Source organism: Heteronotia binoei, chromosome 18 (genome assembly GCF_032191835.1).
Source record: "Heteronotia binoei isolate CCM8104 ecotype False Entrance Well chromosome 18, APGP_CSIRO_Hbin_v1, whole genome shotgun sequence".
NCBI classification, from domain to species: Eukaryota; Metazoa; Chordata; class Lepidosauria; order Squamata; family Gekkonidae; genus Heteronotia; species Heteronotia binoei.
In genome coordinates this window covers 16412952-16429709 of record NC_083240.1, presented here as the reverse complement: position 1 = coordinate 16429709, position 16758 = coordinate 16412952, and the positions used below count along the sequence as shown (strand labels likewise).

The 16758-nt window shown below is 48.9% G+C and overlaps 1 protein-coding gene across 1 annotated transcript; it reads right to left on the bottom strand.

Annotated features, from left to right (window-relative positions):
• Positions 1 to 700: 700 nt before the first annotated feature.
• Positions 701 to 12561, bottom strand: LACTBL1 (lactamase beta like 1). The gene is made up of 6 exons (XM_060259136.1): positions 12420 to 12561; positions 10836 to 10945; positions 8384 to 8541; positions 5997 to 6244; positions 2943 to 3048; positions 701 to 1801 (listed from the first exon to the last, which is right to left on the bottom strand). Exons 1-6 carry the CDS (start codon positions 12523 to 12525, stop codon positions 823 to 825), a joined length of 1707 nt encoding a protein of 568 aa, XP_060115119.1. The 5' UTR covers positions 12526 to 12561; the 3' UTR covers positions 701 to 822.
• Between the last annotated feature and the right edge of the window lie 4197 nt (positions 12562 to 16758).

Genomic DNA, 16758 nt, shown 5'->3' with positions numbered 1-16758 from the left:
CCCCTGCATGACTCTCTACCGCTGAGCCATAGCCCTATCCCGTAAAGCAATATATGCACGAAGCGGCCTTATCCCGAATCAGATCATCAGTCCATCCATGTCAGTATTGCCTACTCTGACTGGCAGCAGGGTCTCAAGCAGAGGTCTTTCACGTCACTTGCTTAAGTGTTCCTTTTTAGCGAAGGGGCCGGGCATTGAAACCAGGACCTCCCGTGTGCCAAGCAGAGGATCTTCCAGTGAGTCACAGCCTCTTCCCAACGACAGCGTTATTTTCAGCAACACAAGCCTTGCTGCTCACTAGCAAATTTTTGCTTCTCAATAAGCTTGTAGAGAAAGGGACCCAGCATTCGCACTCCCCTCCAAGCTTTACGATGAGCCTGAGGTCACAGGACGTTCACGCCCAGAGCTTCAACCAGCACATGTCCCGACCAGACAACTGAAGGAACTGAGTTTCTGTAATGGATTGTTGCCCAAAATCTCTAAGCGAGTGCATGAGAACCCTGGGCCACGTCTCATGGTGGTGTCCAGGGAGACAGCTGTGGTGTTTTTTAGGTCTACACTAAATTCTGATGCTTGTAATTATGATTTGTAAGTTGCCTTCAGCCATCAGGAAAGGTGAGATATGAATATTTTAATAAAGAATTGCACGTTGGAACAATTTCCAGCGGAGCTTGTGATTTCATTTCAGAGGAAGAGGCAAATAGTTAAGCCATCGGTGTGCTGAACTCCCGTTCTTCGCTATCTTTCCCTTCCCTTCTGATTCCCCGGAGTCATGCCGTTCAGACGTTCGCAGGGCCAACACCACTTCCCTTTGGTTGGCAATTAGCTGTAGAACACCGGCTTGCGTGGGATACGCAGCACGTTGTACGTGTTCAGTCCCGGAGCATCGAAGCCAGGGGACAAACCCTTACGCTCGAAAGGGTAGAAGTTAAACAGCTGGCCATCTTGAGTTTCCAGGGAAACTGATGCCGATCCTAAGCGCAAGGTGCACGGGAACTCCTTGTCAAAGACCACCTGGAAGACCCGGTCCTCGAGATGATGCAACCGGATGGTCCGATAATTCTCAGGGATCAGCTCCTCGATATGGGGCCCAAACTGCTGCATGACCAGTATCCCATGAGCGCCGACCTTGATTTCATAAAAAGTCAGGTTCGAGTAGGTGTAGTAGCCAACGTAAGGGGTGGGACTTGGAGGGGCATTGAGGCTCTTCTCCGCTTCCCGGAAGGCAGTCTCCATGGCTGGGATCAGGTAGTCGTAGGACTGTGCAATGATGTCTCTCCCCTGAGGACGGGGCCCGGCCATCAGCACAATAAAACTCAAGCGGAGCTTGGGGATCAGGGAAAAAGTGGCTGAGTAGCCATCCAGGTCGCCGTCCTTCCTGATGACATCGTAGCCCATCTGCTCATTGATCTCCCAGGGCGTGCCTGTCTTGTTGGCAAAGTACTCGCTGGAGCACTTGAGGAGGGGCGTCAGCATGGTCTTTACGGTGTCCGGCTCCAGAAGACGCCGGTGATAGGTGCCCAGGAATACCATGGCTAGCTTGGCGAGGTCAGCTGCCGTGGAGTACATCTGGCCAGAAGGCCTGTACCAACCCAGGTCATAGAGCGGGGCTGGCTGTCCGCTGCCGTAGAAACCGACAGCCATCTGGGAACGGACGGGAGGTGTGATGTCAAAGCCTGTGTCCTCCATCCCCAGGCGGTCAAGGATGTTCTCAGAGACCCAGCGCTGGTACTCGCCCTCAGCAGCGTGTTCTGCTAATACGTGCGCCATTAAGGAAAATGCCAAGTTGCTGTAATGGCACCTGGCGGGAAAGCACAGAGAAGCGCAAGTTTCAGGGTGACAAATTGCGATCAATAGCTGGTAGTCTGTTACAGCCAAATGAACCTCCCTCCCCCCCCAAAAATCAGGACTGGACAAGGTATTATAGCGTCCGACCCGCCAATGCACAGAACCACTGCCTGCCCTCTTGAGTCAGAGTAGATAATAAATGTACATGACCAACCAATGAGGTGACTCAGTATGAAACAGCTTCATATGTTCACTTAAGAACAAGAGAGCCCAGCTGGATCAGAACAGTGGCCCATCTAATCCAGCTTCCTGTCTCACACAGCGCCCAATCAGTTCCTCTGGAGGGCCAACCACAAGGCATAGAGGCCGAGGCCGAGGCCTTCCTTTGATGTGGCCTCCTGGCTCTGGGATTCAGAGATAATCTGCCTCCGGACATGCTGGTTCCCCTTCGTCACTATGACTAGTAGCTGATAGACCTATCCTCCATGAATCTGTCTAATCTCCATTTAAAGCCATCACTGCGTCTTCTGGCAGTGAATTCTACATTTGAATCAATCTCTGTATAAAGAAGTATTTCCTTTTGTCTGTCCTGAACCTTTAGGGGAGGGACAGTGGCTCAGTGGTAGAGCATCTGCTTGGTAAACAGAAGGTCCCAGGTTCAATCCCCGGCATCTCCAAAAAAGGGTCCAGGCAAATAGGTGTGAAAGACCTCAGCTTGAGACCCTGGAGAGCCGCTGCCAGTCTGAGTAGACAATACTGACGGACCAAGGGTCTGATTCATATGTACTGCCTCTCAGCTTCATTGGAGTTCTGGTATTCGGGGAGTGTTTGTCATCTCTCTCCACCCTGTGCATAATTTTATAAACCTCTAGTATATCCCCTGTAAAGTCCTTTTAGGTCTTCACAGAGCTTCATTTTTTTAGCAGGAATGCAGTTCTGGCTGGCTTGGTATCAGGGGGTATGGCCTAATATGCAACTGAGTTCCTACTGGACTTTTCTACAAAAAAGCCCTGTGTGAAACAGCAGTGACATCAGAGGAAGAGGCCTAATATGCAAATGAGTTCCTGCTGGACCTTCTCTATTAAAAAAAAAAAAGCCCTGGTCCTGCCCAATGAAACAGAGTAGAGCGTGGTGCTTGAAAGATGCCTGCCCACCTGGTGCCCGGGTCTGCTACCAAGACATCATCTTTCAGGAGCGCCAGAGCATCTTGGGTGGTTCCTCTCCACAGCAGGCTGGTGGAGCGCAGCCGCCTCGGCAGTCCTGCAGAACCAGAATTCAAAGAAATCTGTCTTATGATCACATCAAGACTCATTTGGCGCAGTGGTTTGTTGACATGCACATACACTGGTAAAACACTACAGAAAATCTTAAGCCAACCATACAAACTGTTAAATCGAGACTGGACATAACATAAGAGAAGCCATGTTGGATCAGGCCAATGGCCCATCCAGTCCAACACTCTGTGTCACACAGTGGCCAAATATATATATACACACACACTGTGGCTAATAGCCACTGATGGACCTCTGCTCCATATTTTTATCTAACCCCTTCTTGAAGCTGTCTATGCTTGTAGCCGCCACCACCTCCTGTGGCAGTGAATTCCACATGTTAATCACCCTTTGGGTGAAGAAGTACTTCCTTTTATCCGTTTTAACCCGACTGCTCAGCAATTTCATCAAATGCCCACGAGTTCTTGTATTGTGAGAAAGGAAGAAAAGTACTTCTTTCTCTACTTTCTCCATCCCATGCATAATCTTGTAAATTGTTGTTGTTGTTGTTTTTGTTTTTGTTTTTGTTTTTGTTTTTTTGCAGGTGTGTGCTGACATGTGGGTGTAAACGAAGGAACTCGGCGCCGGGCCAACTGGACATGCACACATTTGGAAATCAAGACAGAACTCTCAGGGTTTACTTATGCATCAGTTCTGCTTCAGAAACAAGACTGGGCAATTCAGAATCCGGAAATCTGGGGAGACATTGGGATGAAGAGAATGTCATGGGCACGCCTGCTCTGAAAATAGAAACGGGTTTCACAAATCAGAACGATGCTCACAAGCATTTCTTCCTCTTTTTTTGTTTGTGAGGATGTGGAGATGGGGAAATGCTCTTTCCCCACAGCGGTGCATCATCTTGTAGATCCCCTCTGTCAGCTGCTCATTAACCATTATTTAGCAGGCACATCTGTGATGCTTTCTCTGCTGGGAAACACCCCCCCCCCCAAGCAGCTAAACAGAGGCATAAAGCAGCAATTGAACCCACTTGTTTGTGTTGCCAACCTCCAGGTGGTGGCTGGGTGTCTTCTGCAATTATAACTGCTCTCCAGAGACAGAGATCTCTTCCCTTGGGGAAAGTAACCCCTTTAGAAGGTGAACTCTATGGCATTCTACCCCCCCTGAAGTCCTTGCCCTCCCCAAACCCTGCCCTCCTCAGGCTCCACACCCCCCACCAAAATCTCCGGGTATTTCCCAATCTGGACCTGGCCCCCCTAACACTTGCCCAATTCATCCATGAATTCAAGCGCAGGTAGTAGGAGCCCCGTGGCGCAGAGTGGTGAAGCTGCAGTACTGCAGTCCAAGACCTGTCCTGGCAACTCAAACCAGCCAGGTGCGTGTTTGCATTCAGATTCAGTTCTAAGCTCCCAAGGTGCTTTGGGCATTTTGGTGTGAGGAGCGGATACGTGCAGGGGTGGAATTCTAGCAGGAGCTTCTTAGGCCACACACCCCACACGACTTGTGTTCGATCCCGGTGGAAGCTGGGTTCAAGTAGCCGGCTCCAGGTTGACTCAGCCTTCCATCCTTCCGAGGTCGGTCAAATGAGGACCCAGCTTGCTGGGGGTAAAGCGTAGATGACTGGGGAAGGCAATGGCAAACCACCCCGTAAGAAGTCTGCCAAGAAAACGTCCTGATGTGACGTCACCCCACGGGTCAGTAAAGACCTGGTGCTTGCGCAGGGGTCTACCTTCACCTTCCGTCAGTTGCTGCCCACAGCAAAGCACACTGTTCTTTCCTCGTTCCCTCGCAAGGATCTTTGTGTTTCCCAAGGTGAACCTCCGGTGCAGCCGCTTTGCAAAGGTTTTTCCAAACAGAGGAGGCTCTCCTTTGCCAAGTTTGGATGATTAGTTTCCAGCTGGCAGGACTGGGTAGGCTTGTTGTTCTTGAGTATTAGCGGTTGGATTTCCTGGGGATTTCTGGGGCGGCTGCCTCAGCGCCCAGGCATGGAGAGGATTTCCTGGTTAGGTTACCTTTGGCATCAAAGGTAGTCGCTTGGAAAGGAGTCGCAGGTCAGGTGACTGCAGCGGCCAGAATTTTAATAGCGCCGGGATCTCAGCTCAGGACTTGGGAGCTCGTACCGAGAAAAGCTGAGTCACGATTAGTCTCCCTTCGACCTTCCGTTGAATTTTCTGGCCTGCTGAATTGAGCTGCAGAATCATTTTGTTTATTTACCTCATTTATAGGCTGCTTTTCTCTTTTGGACTTGTTGTGGGCTGGACGTTATGTTTGGCGGGAAGCTTTCGTGCCTGCTTGGGCAGCAGCAGGAAACACTAGAGACTCTTGATAGAATTGAACGCTAAGTAGTATCCAATGAGCAGTCTTGGTGCGAAACTTGACCGCTGTGATTTGGCATGGGAATGGGGGGGAGGGGGGGCTGGTTCGTTTGCATGTATATAAGCGAGGTCACAGCCCCGCCATTTTGTCCTTAGTATGTAGTTACCAATAAAGCATGTTCCTGTTTGAACTCCAATGCATCGAACCCAGTATTTAACAGGACTCAAGGGGGATTATATCAAATTAGGCAACAAAATGTCCCTTCCCCCCCCCCCCACCCGAAAATCAACAGGCTGCAATCCTCCGTCCTGTGCAACAGGAAACCTGTCCTGGCAACTCAAACCAGCCAGGTGCGTGTTTGCATTCAGATTCAGTTCTAAGCTCCCAAGGTCCTTTGGGCATTTTGGTGTGAGGAGTGGATACGTGCAGGGGCGGAATTGTAGCAGGAGCTTCTTAGGCCACACACCCCTGCTGTAGCCAGTCCTCCAAAAGCTTACAAAAAAAGAGCCTTGTAAGCTCTTGGAGGATTGGCTACATCAGGGGTGTGTGGCCTAATATGCAAAGGAGCTCCTGCTACAATTCCACCCCTGGATACATGTACGTAATCTGGGCTGCTCAATCCACCGGGACCCACCGTTTCGACATCTCAGCTTGACCCCGTACCTGAGAGCTGGCTGGCCATCCTCCGCAGGGTCACCGGAGACGGCTTGAGGGGCAGCGAGCCCTTCTCGAGGAAGATCAGCCCATCCGCCGAGTACCGCTGCTCGGGTTCCTTCAGGCGCCCCAAGGGGTTCTTGATGGTGAAGCTCTGGGCGTAACGTTCGAGAGGGTCGTCCAGCGACGTCACTTTGCCTTCCTCCCACAACTTGTACAGCATCATGGTGGGGAAGATCTTGGAGACGCTGGCAATTCTGCACACACACACACACACACACACCCCGCAATGAAAAAAACCTTCAGCGGTAATGACTGACCAAAGGACCGGGGGATGTCCCAGGCAGCCTCTTTGCAAAGCCACATTCTCTTGGAGAAATCCAGTACTCTGTTGTTTTCTTTAGCCAGTGTTCTGTTCTGCTCTTTTCCCGAGGTGTACATCTCTCTCCTCACCACAGGGAGGCCAGGGCAACCAGTTTTGTGGGTCACCTCCTGTCCTTCGCTGGCTTTTCCCATTGCCACTCAGTTAGACAATGGGGGCGGGGGAATTCTGCAGAAAATGGAGGGGGGAGAGCAACTGGCACTGCAGCCATGTCAAGATGTCATTTCCAGTGCATTGGCTAATCCTCTAGCGTTCACCCCCAAAGTCTGGTTAAACTGTAGGGCTGGAGGCAAATGCTAGAGCATCACTGCCGTGCAATGATGTCACTTCCAGGTCGTGCCAGAAGTGACATCGCCATGTCGCTGGCAAGGATCCCCCCCCCCCCCAATGCTGATGAATGTTTCTTTCCAGTGGCCAGCCTGGGGTTGAGAACCCTATCCTTCCTCCATTTGCCCTCATGTCCATTTTGCAGCTTGGAGAATGCATTTAAAGTTGCTTTCCACCACTCTGTCCCTCCTCCCACCTATTTCCTTCCTCCCCTCCCTCCCTCAATGTTTTGCAGCTCTCAAACATCTGACATTGATTCTGTGTGGCTCTTATATTAAATAAGTTTTACCACCCCTGACTTAGAGGAACGCAGGACAATTTCAGGAGTTACTAGTTCAGTGCAAACATTGCTGGTTCATTTGTTTTTTTTAAGTGAGCTATAATTGTGGCTAGCAAACACTGTTGGGGGGCAATTGACCTTTAATGGAAATAAATTGACATCCGGATTGTCGGTGGGATTTGGGGGATGAAAAGTTAGCCTTATTGCCAAGCGGCCGCTCCTCTGCTCGGCTATTCCTTTGTTCCGATGGTGACTCAGACCGGTGGGCTGACGTTTGTCAAGGGCTGTCAATGGCGAGGAGACAAGACCCTGGTTGCTAAGAAATGCTTTGCTGTCATTTTGGAGCTTGCTCAATAGCTTTGAAAGGCTAGGTTTGAAAGACTACGCTTGGCCGCCAGTTGGAGATTTCCTGTCCTCCTACATAATTGGCTGTCATCAGCAAACTTTGCTACCTTGCTATTTTGCCTGACTCCAGACCATCTACGGGGGGGGGGGGGGGGGGGGCGACCACGTAAGGTTCTCTCTCACACACAAATAGCTATAAACATTAAGCCTGTAATAGGGAAGCACAGATTTTTGTTCTTTACTGTTACTATTACCTCTCTTCCAACCAGAAAACCCTAATTTGAATGAAGAAGAAGACTGCAGATTTATACCCTGCCCTTCTCTCTGAATCAGAGACTCAGAGCGGCTTACAATCTTCTATATCTTCTCCCCCCACAACAGACACCCTGTGGTGTGGGTGGGGCTGAGAGAGCTCTCACAGCAGCTGCCATAGCTCCTGCGATAGCTATGGCTAACCCAAGGCCATTCCAGCAGCTGCAAGTGGAGGAGTGGGGAATCAAACCCGGTTCTCCCAGATAAGAGTTCGCACATTTAACCACTGCACCAAACAAGCTCTGGAATTCAACAGCTTTTTAAGAAAATGGATTCACAAAGTGATGTTTCTGTAGGGTTGCCAGGTCCACCATGAACACTGGTTGGGGGGGGGGGGGTGCCAGCTCTGGTTGAGAAACTCTGGAGATTTGGGGATGGACCTTGGAGGACACAGACCACAGTGGAGTATAAGTCCCCCCTTCAGAGCATCCATTTTTGTCAAAGGAACTGATTAATTTTGTCTGGGGATGAGTTGTATTTCTGGCTGATCTCCAGGTCTCACCCGGAGGCTGACATCCCTATGTTTCTGAGATACCTTCAAGGGGAGCCTCACATCAACTGCATTACAGTAATCCAGCTTTCTGGTTGCAGAAGCCTGGATGTAAGTGGGTAGTCTGGCAGAGTTCAAGAGAGGGGAACGGTTTGGAGATATCCCTGCTCATTTGGTAGGAGAGGGGAAGGGAGACAGATGGGAAGGGGGCCCACCTTCATGTGACTGGACTCTCCACCAGGTGAGAGCTGTAGACTTACCTGTAAATGGTGTATTCATTGGGGATGCCAGAGAAAGGGTCCAAGCCATTCCTTTTCCCAAAGTTTCCAGTCCAAAGCACTGTGTCATTGTAGATGACGATGGCTGACATAGCTGGGAGACCCGGGCTGTGAATTTTGTGGCGAAGGAGGGTGTCTACCTATAGGGGAATGGACAATGGCAAAGAGTGAGATGATCCATAGACTTGTTCACATTATTGATCGATCGATCGATGGGATTTATATCTCTCCCATTCTGCTGAGGCAGAATATCAGACAATCGCAGATATCATGAACATATGAACATATGAAGCTGCCTTATACTGAACCAGACCCTTGGTCCATCAAAGTCAGTATTGTCTTCTCAGACTGGCAGCGGCTCTCCAGGATCTCAAGCTGAGGTTTTTCACACCTATTTGCCTGGACCCTTTTTTGGAGATGCCAGGGATTGAACCTGGGACCTTCTGCTTCCCAAGCAGATGCTCTTCCACTGAGCCACCGTCCCTCCCCTAAGATATCACAGTCGGGACTGAGGTCCTGAATCAATCTAAGAACAAAGGATTGTAAAGAGCCTTCTCAGCTTATTAAGAAGGGTCGTGTCTTGATGCCTATTATATATAAACTTCGAAATCGAGATCATAGCATCAATGTGTTTCCCCCCCCTGTTTTTAACTGTTTTCATGGTTTTATGTCCATTGTATGTTTTATACTCATGCATGCGCATGACCATGTGAGCCGCCCTGAGCCCGCTTCGGCACGGAGGGCAGGATATAAATGGAATTAAATAAATATCTGGTTGAATTGGGCTAAATTTCACTACTGCTGTTGGTCCCTTTGCTATTGCTAGGTGTGCCATCCCCACATAGCTCTTCCAGGTGCTTCGGAGACACTAAGAGCGTTTTCGCACTGACCTCACTCAGGAGCGACGTCCCTCTTCCCCGCGCAGCGTCTGTGCGGATTTCGCACTAATTGCTCCACAGAACCCGGAAGAGCCACAAAGTCCCGCGGCTTTTGCGTCGCAAATGTAAACCGGTTTTTGGCCAGTTTACATTTGCGACGCAAAAGCCGCGGGACTTTGCGGCTCTTCCGGGTTCTGCGGAGCAATTAGTGCGAAATCCGCGCAGACGCTGCGCGGTGAAAAGGGACGTCGCTCCCGAGTAAGGTCAGTGCGAAAACGCCCATAGTCATCCTTACAAGTTACAACAGTCCTGTAGTGTTGGCTAGCTGTGCAGGGGAAGAGGACAAACTGTGTGTAAAGTTTCCTAGCCAATTTGCTACAGAGCTCAAGAATGTACCAGGGTTCAAATCCACCAGGATACTAGAAGAACCATTAAAGGATCTTGTGAACATAAGATCAGCTGTGGAGGGGTGGTGGTGGAGGATTGGAGCCCTGGCATGTTTGGAGGGAGGGAACTAACCCTTCCCCCAGGCTATTTTTATGGCCTCAAATTGCTCCCCTAAGCCATCCCAATGAAGGAAAAATTCAAATTACATGATAACTGCTTTGTATGTTTTCCATCAGAAGTTGCAAAATTTGAAGGGTTTTTTGGGGGGGGGCGGGGGGAGAGTGGTTTAGGTGGAAGAGTTAAACTCTTCATGCTCCAGCTTGGATCACAGAAACACAAGAAGCTGCCTTCTACTGATTCAGAGCCTTGATCCATCAAGGTCAGTATTGTCTACTCTGACTGGCAGCTGCTCTGCAGGGTCTCAGGCTGAGGTCTTTCGCATCGCCCACTGCCTGGTCCTTTTAACTGGAGATGCCAGAGATTGAACCTGGGACCTTCTGCATGCCAAGTGGATGCTCTGCCAGTGAGCCTCCCCAAACTAGAGTTTACACTAGAGTCCCTATTCTTTTTTCCTGCCATCAAGTCACATTCCACTTATGGTGCCCTGTGGGTTTTCAAGACAAGAGACCTTCAGAGGTGGTTTGCCATTGACTGCCTCTGTGCAGCAGCCCTGGACTTCCCTGGTGGTCTCCGATCCAAGTACTAACCAGGATTGACCCTGCTTAGCTTCTAAGATCTGACAAGATTGGGCTAGCCTTGGCTATTCAGGTCAAGGTAGAGTCCCTCTGCAGTTGCTTTTAAGAAATCAAAAAATCCCCCATCACACTGGAGATCAGTCAATAGGCCAGGGCTTCTTTTGTAGCAGGAGCTCCTTTGCATATTAAGCCACACCCCCTGATGTAGCCAATGCTCCAAGAGCTTACAGGGCTCTTCTTACAGGGCCTACTGTAAGGTCTTGGAGGATTGGCTACACCAGGGGGTGTGGCCTAATATGCAAAGGAGTTTCTGCTGCAAAGAAAGCCCTGCAACAGTTTATACTAGTTCTTAGCTGTCCATCTTCCTCCTTGACCTGTGGCCCACACGCTGATAAAAGCACATGCAATGAAATGAACCTGCAGTGATTCAGTGCAGTGATTTGGCCGCCGTCCACCAGTCGCACGACAACATACCTTTTCAAGAGCATCCTTCAAGACTGGGATGGGGTGATCCAGAGGCACAGGGTCTGGGTAACGGGGACACATCTGGACTGCATCAGACTTTATTTCCATTACTGATGGGGCTGTAGGAAAAAAACCAAGCAAGAGACAGGGGTAGGTTTGAAGGATGTGCTTTGAAATAAGGAGGTGTCTCAAAGGAATAGCTGGGGATCACCTGAAGGATCTGAGTACATTTGCACTTGAACAAAAACCATAATGCTGAAGGATTTTTAAAAAGCTGATAAGTGCATTGAGCCACGACAAACAAGACATCGCCTCTTGCATGCGACCGGAGGAGGAACACGTCTTCGAAGGAGCCAACCACCACCACCACCTCCTTTATTGGCATAGCAACCAGATTAATAACAGAAAAAGAAGGGACAATTCAAACAGTCATGGCCCGGTCTATTAATATATTACTCGCCTCATAGATGCAAGGTACAAAAATTTAGCCATAGTTTCAATCGCCATAGAAAAAAGGTTTTGTGTTCATCAGATTTCCCTACTTGCTCTCTCAACAGGGGTTCAATAAGTATGGAGCATATATCAATATAATAAGTGCAATGCAAAAAAAAAAAAACATGTTCAAGACTTTCTATGTCCCGCCGACTACAGGCGCATAGCCTATTAGCATATGGTATTTTACGAAATCTTCCATAGAGTTCTGCAGAAGGTAACACATTAAAATGGGCTAGCAAATAGGTTCTACAATAGTGCAGTCAACAAGAGTTTCAGGGTGTTAGTTTCTGAGAGTCCAAGCTGGCAATTAAAAGCAGTGCTAAAATAGGTACATAATCATTAACCCCCCCCCTCCCAACAATTAAAACATTTGGCAGGAAGGAGGAACTCAATAGTTGGTACAATATGGAACAAAGTTGTGCAAAACAATTCTCATTGACTTGATCTTCACGCAGCGATTAAACTGTTCTTTTCTCTCTTCCTGTTGGGTTATAAATCAATAAAACATACATAAAAAGAAGAGCGAAAGTCTACAGTCTGGAACTTATTGCTAACAAGTCTGCTGTCCTAAGATGCAAGGGAGTATATCCAACTGCTCAGCCAGTTTGGTGTAGTGCCAGTTTGGTGTAGTGGTTAAGTGTGCAGACTCTTATCTGGGAGAACCGGGTTTGATTCTCCACTCCTCCAATTGCACCTGCTGGAATAGCCTTGGGTCAGCTATAGCTCTCGTAGGAGTTGTCCTTGAAAGGGCAGCTGCTGTATGAGCTCTCTCAGCCCTACCGACCTCACAGGGTGTCTGTTGTGGGGGACGGGGGGAGGTAAAGGAGACTGTGACTGCTCTAAGACTCTGAGATTCAGAATATAGGGTGGGATATAAATCCAATATATTCTTCTACTTCTTCTGTACCAGGACGAGGAAGCATTCCCAGAAGGGCTTACATTGCTCCAGGCTCCTTTGGGAGGGTGGCTACCTACCTCGCCTACTCCCATGCACTGGCCATGCTGCCACCCCCTACGCACTGGGTTCATAACAATTAAAGGGAGTCCAATCTTTTACACTGAGAGTCTTGCCAGATGGGGACCTGCTTCAGTACTTACTGGGTTCCACTTTGGGGAGGCTGTACTGCCAGAGGAAGCAGGTGGTCATGGCCACGGAGAGGAGGAAAAAGAAGACCAGAGCCACATGGACCAACTTCACCTCCATCGTGGAGAGCCGGAAGAGGCCATGCCCGCTGGAGGCCTGCAGGGAACAGAGAAGGGCTTCAGAAGGGCATTGGAAACAGGAGCAAAACTCAGTGACGTCTGCAGGAGATTCAGTGTGGTATAGTGGTGAAGGATTAGTATCCAGGAGACCTGGGTTCAGATCCCTACTTATGCACTGGGGGACCTTGGGTCTGTCACACACTCTCAGCCTATCCTAATTCACAGGGTTGTTGTGAGGTTAAAGTGGAGGAGAGGAGAATGATGTAAGCAGGGCTTTTTTTTTTTTTTTGTAGCAAGAACTCCTTTGCATATTAAGCAATTTTTTTGGGAGTTTTGCATCCAGGCGCAACTTAGAGACAAACAAAAATGGGGGGGAGGTAGCTCAAAAAAACTGGGCTTATTTTGGACTTGTGGTTCTCCATAATGAAAAGGTTGGGAACTGCTGCACAAGACCAGCTCCTATCTGAACCTGAACAGCTACACTGCTAAGTGTCTCTCTATGACTTGCCAATCTCCAGGGCATTTTTTGTAGCAGGAAGTCATTTGCATATTAGGCCACACACCCCTGATGTAGCCAATCCTCCTGGAGCTTACAGTAGGCCCTGTGCTAAGAGCCCTGTAAGCTCTTGGAGGATTGGCTACATCAAGGGTGTGTGGCCTAATATGCAAAGGAGTTCCTGCTACAAAAAAAGCCCTGCCAATCTCCTTACCGCCTTCACAAATTCCGGATTCCTGCAGATACCTCCTGCAACGACCCACTCTTAGCTCCCAGCCCATCACCTTGAGACCCCTCCTGTTTGAGTGACAGCCAGTGTTCCCTCAAAGCTGAGCTAGTATGAGCTAGCTCTCAGTTCTTTAGCCTCCAGCTCAAACATTGACAACAACACTGGGAAGATCAGAAATCGGCCGCTAGAAAACCAACCGGGGAGTGCCGGCATCCAGCCCCCCCGCCATTTTCCTTAGAAAGGCCATTTTCTCAGCTGCATCTCTTTCTCAGGGGATCTGTCCCCTTTCTAAGCACCCCAGTTCGTCTAGCTCCATTCCTTCTTGCCCCATTCCCTGGCCTTAAATCATGCCGTCCGTATATAAAAGGCAGGCTCTTGTGCGCTAAGTATCTTGAGCATCATGCCCTTAGGGCTCAGGGTAGGTAATGACTTTTTAAAAACAGAAACGTGACTTTAAACCAGGGCAGAACTCATCCTTTATCTCACGGGACGTCTGAGAGACAGGTTTTTCCTCTTAGCAAGGCCTGCGCCTCCCGCCCAGTTCTGACTTTGTGAATGCAATTTAGGTCTCACCCCTTCTGACGTAAACGCCTAACATCCCTCTTTCGACCCAGCTTTATTACAACTCGGTGCAGCCAGGGGCCTGACTGTTAAAATATTCAGCCGAAATATATCTGCAAAGCAATCTTTGGAGAGTAAATATAAAATTAGCAGCTTGACGCGGGGGCTGCTCGTACGGCGTGAGTATTAACCGTATTTGTTGCAGAGATTCTAATGCAACAATCAAAATGGAGAGAGGGAATGAAACCAACAAAATATGAAAATTGTGGTCCCTGCTACTAAGTTGATTAAAACTTCAGTTGCTTTATTATTGGGGGAGACCGAAAGAAATGTGAGATAACTGACAATCGGATGTTCATCGGGAGGAAAAGTCAGTCTTTCCCATTTTCCTATTCCAGTCGGGAAGGTCTCCCTGAACATCAACAGCGATTCACCCAACAATTCAGAAGAGAACATAAGAGCATAAGAGAAGCCATGCTGGATCAGGCCAATGGCCCATCCAATCCAACACTGTGTCACACAGTGGCCAAAAAACCAAACAAACAGGTGCCCCCAGGAGATCCATCCATGGGGCCAGGACACCAGAAGCCCTCCCACTGCTGCCCTCCCCAAGCACCAAGAATACACAGCATCACTGCCCCGGACAGACACTTCCATCAATACCTTGTGGCTGATAGCCACTGGACCTCTGTTCCATATGCATATCCAATCCCCTCTTGAAGCTGTCTATGCTTGCAGCTGCCACCACCTCCTGTGACAGTGAATTCCACGTGTTAATCACCCTTTGGGTGAAGAAGTACTTCCTTTTACCCAACTGCTCAGCAATTTCATTGTATGTCCATGAGTTCTCGTATTGTGAGAAAGGGAGAAAAGTACTTTTTTCTCTACCTCCTCTTATGCCGTGCATAATCTTGTAAACCTCTATCACGTCACCCCCTCAGTCGGCATTTCTCCAAGCTAAAGAGCCCTAAGCGTTTCAGCCTTTCTTCATAGGGAAAGTGTTCCAACCCTTTAATCATTCTAGTTGCCCTTTTCAGCACTTTTTCCAATGCTATAATATCTTTTTTGAGGTGCAGTGACCAGAATCGTACACAGTACTCCAAATGAGGCCGGACCGACGATTTCCAACTGCCCATTTCCCTGCTCAAGGCTACCAGATATGCCTCAGATCATGTTCAGTGGTGGCTCTGACTTTAAGGTTTGCTTCCTAACAAACTTTAGGAAGTTTGAGAAGTTCCCATATAGCAGTGGGGGGAAGGAGGGCATTTCAAGAAGGCCCAAAAGCTATTAGGGACGCTCCGGTCTCTGCTCTCCCCGGGTCTCCATTCTGCCAGCTTTCTGGGAGCTGACTGCTGAGGAACAGCGGGGATTAAACAGCCCAGGGCAGAGAGGAGGATTTGCCTCTCCCTTTTGCTGAGAGATTGAATATTAATTCTTTCTAATGCTTTTCAGCCATGAGGGCAAAGTGGGGTTGACCTCAACTATTTATAAGTCCTTCATCTCCTGGCATCTGCTAGGCAAGGGACTAGCCAAGGCAATGCCCCCCACCCCCACTTCTCCCAGGTCTCACCTGGGCAAGTGCCCATCTGTGAGAAAGGTAAGACCCAAAGGGAAGAGGCCGGTTGATTTGTTTTGTGCAGGCTACTTTTCTTTATCCCATTTTCTTCTTCTTTCTTCTTTATCCCATTTTCTTCTTCTTTCTTCTTTATTCCATTTTCTTCTTCTTTCTCCTTTATCCCATTTTCTTCTTCTTTATCCCATTTTCTTCCTGGCCAAAAAGCTGTGAGCATAATTCTCCCATTTTACCCTCACGACAACCCTACAAGGTAGGTCAGGCTGAGAGACAGAGAGACTGGTCCAAGATGCCCTTCACGGATGACTGAGGATTTGGAAGCTAGGATTTGAAGTTCAGTCAATCAACAGGCTTCCTCGGGAGGTGGTGGACTCTCCTTCTTTGAAGGTTTTCAAGCAGAAGCTAGATGGCCATCTGACAGCAATGCTGATTCTGTGAACTTAGGCAGATTGTGATGGTATCGCTTTACTCTGCTCTGGTAAGACCTCACCTGGAGTGTTGTGTTCAGTTTTGGGCACCACATTTTAAGAAGGATATAGGCAAACTGGAATGGGTCCAGAGGAGGGCGACGAAGATGGTGAGGTATCTGGAGACCAAGTCCTATGAGGAAAGGTTGAAGGAACTGGGGATGTTTAGCCTGGAGAGGAGGCAGCTGAGAGGTGATATGATCACCATCTTCACATACTTGAAGGGCTGTCATATACAGGATGGTGCGGAATTGTTTTCTGTGGCCCCGGAAGGTAGGACCCGAACCAATGGGTTGAAATGAAATCAAAAGAATTTCCAGCTCAACATTAGGTAGAACTTCCTGACTGTTAGAGCGATTCCTCAGTGGAACAGGCTTCCTCAGGAGGTGGTGGGCTCTACTTCCTTGGAGGTTTTTCCAACAGAGGCTAGATGGCAGCAAGGAATTTAGGGGGAGGTATTTGTGAGTTTCCTGCATTGTGCAGGGGGTTGGACTAGATGACCCTGGAGGTCCCTTCCAACACTATGATTCTATGAGAGGGGGGCAGGAAGGGTTGCATCCGTGCTTAGTTCTTGTGGCCCTTTCTTATACACTCAGGGAAATGCCATTCATGACTTTGGGGTCAGGAAGCAATTTTTCTCCAGGCCAGTTTGACCAGGGATCCTGGAAGGATTTTTGGCCATCTTCCGGGAGTGGAGCAGGTGTCACTGGGTCTGTGTGTGCGTGTGTAGTGGAAGGTATTTGTGAGTTTCTTGCATTATACAAAAGGTTGGACTACATGACCCTGGAAGTCCCTTCCAACACTATGATTCTATTATTCTATTATTCTATAGCTGGTTACAGATGGGTGGTTTAAGCTGCCCCAGAGATGGTAAGCGAGCGGATCTAAAAAGCACATCCAAACGCACA

Coding starts and splice junctions, on each gene's coding strand:
- LACTBL1 (XM_060259136.1), bottom strand. CDS start 12,525: ATGGAGGTGAAGTTGGTCCATGTGGCTCTGGTCTTCTTTTTCCTCCTC. Junction 3,049..5,996: donor GATGGCCAGCCAGCTCTCAG/GTACGGGGTCAA, acceptor CTGGTTCTGCAG/GACTGCCGAGGCGGCTGCGC. Junction 1,802..2,942: donor GTAGCAGACCCGGGCACCAG/GTGGGCAGGCAT, acceptor CTTTCCCGCCAG/GTGCCATTACAGCAACTTGG.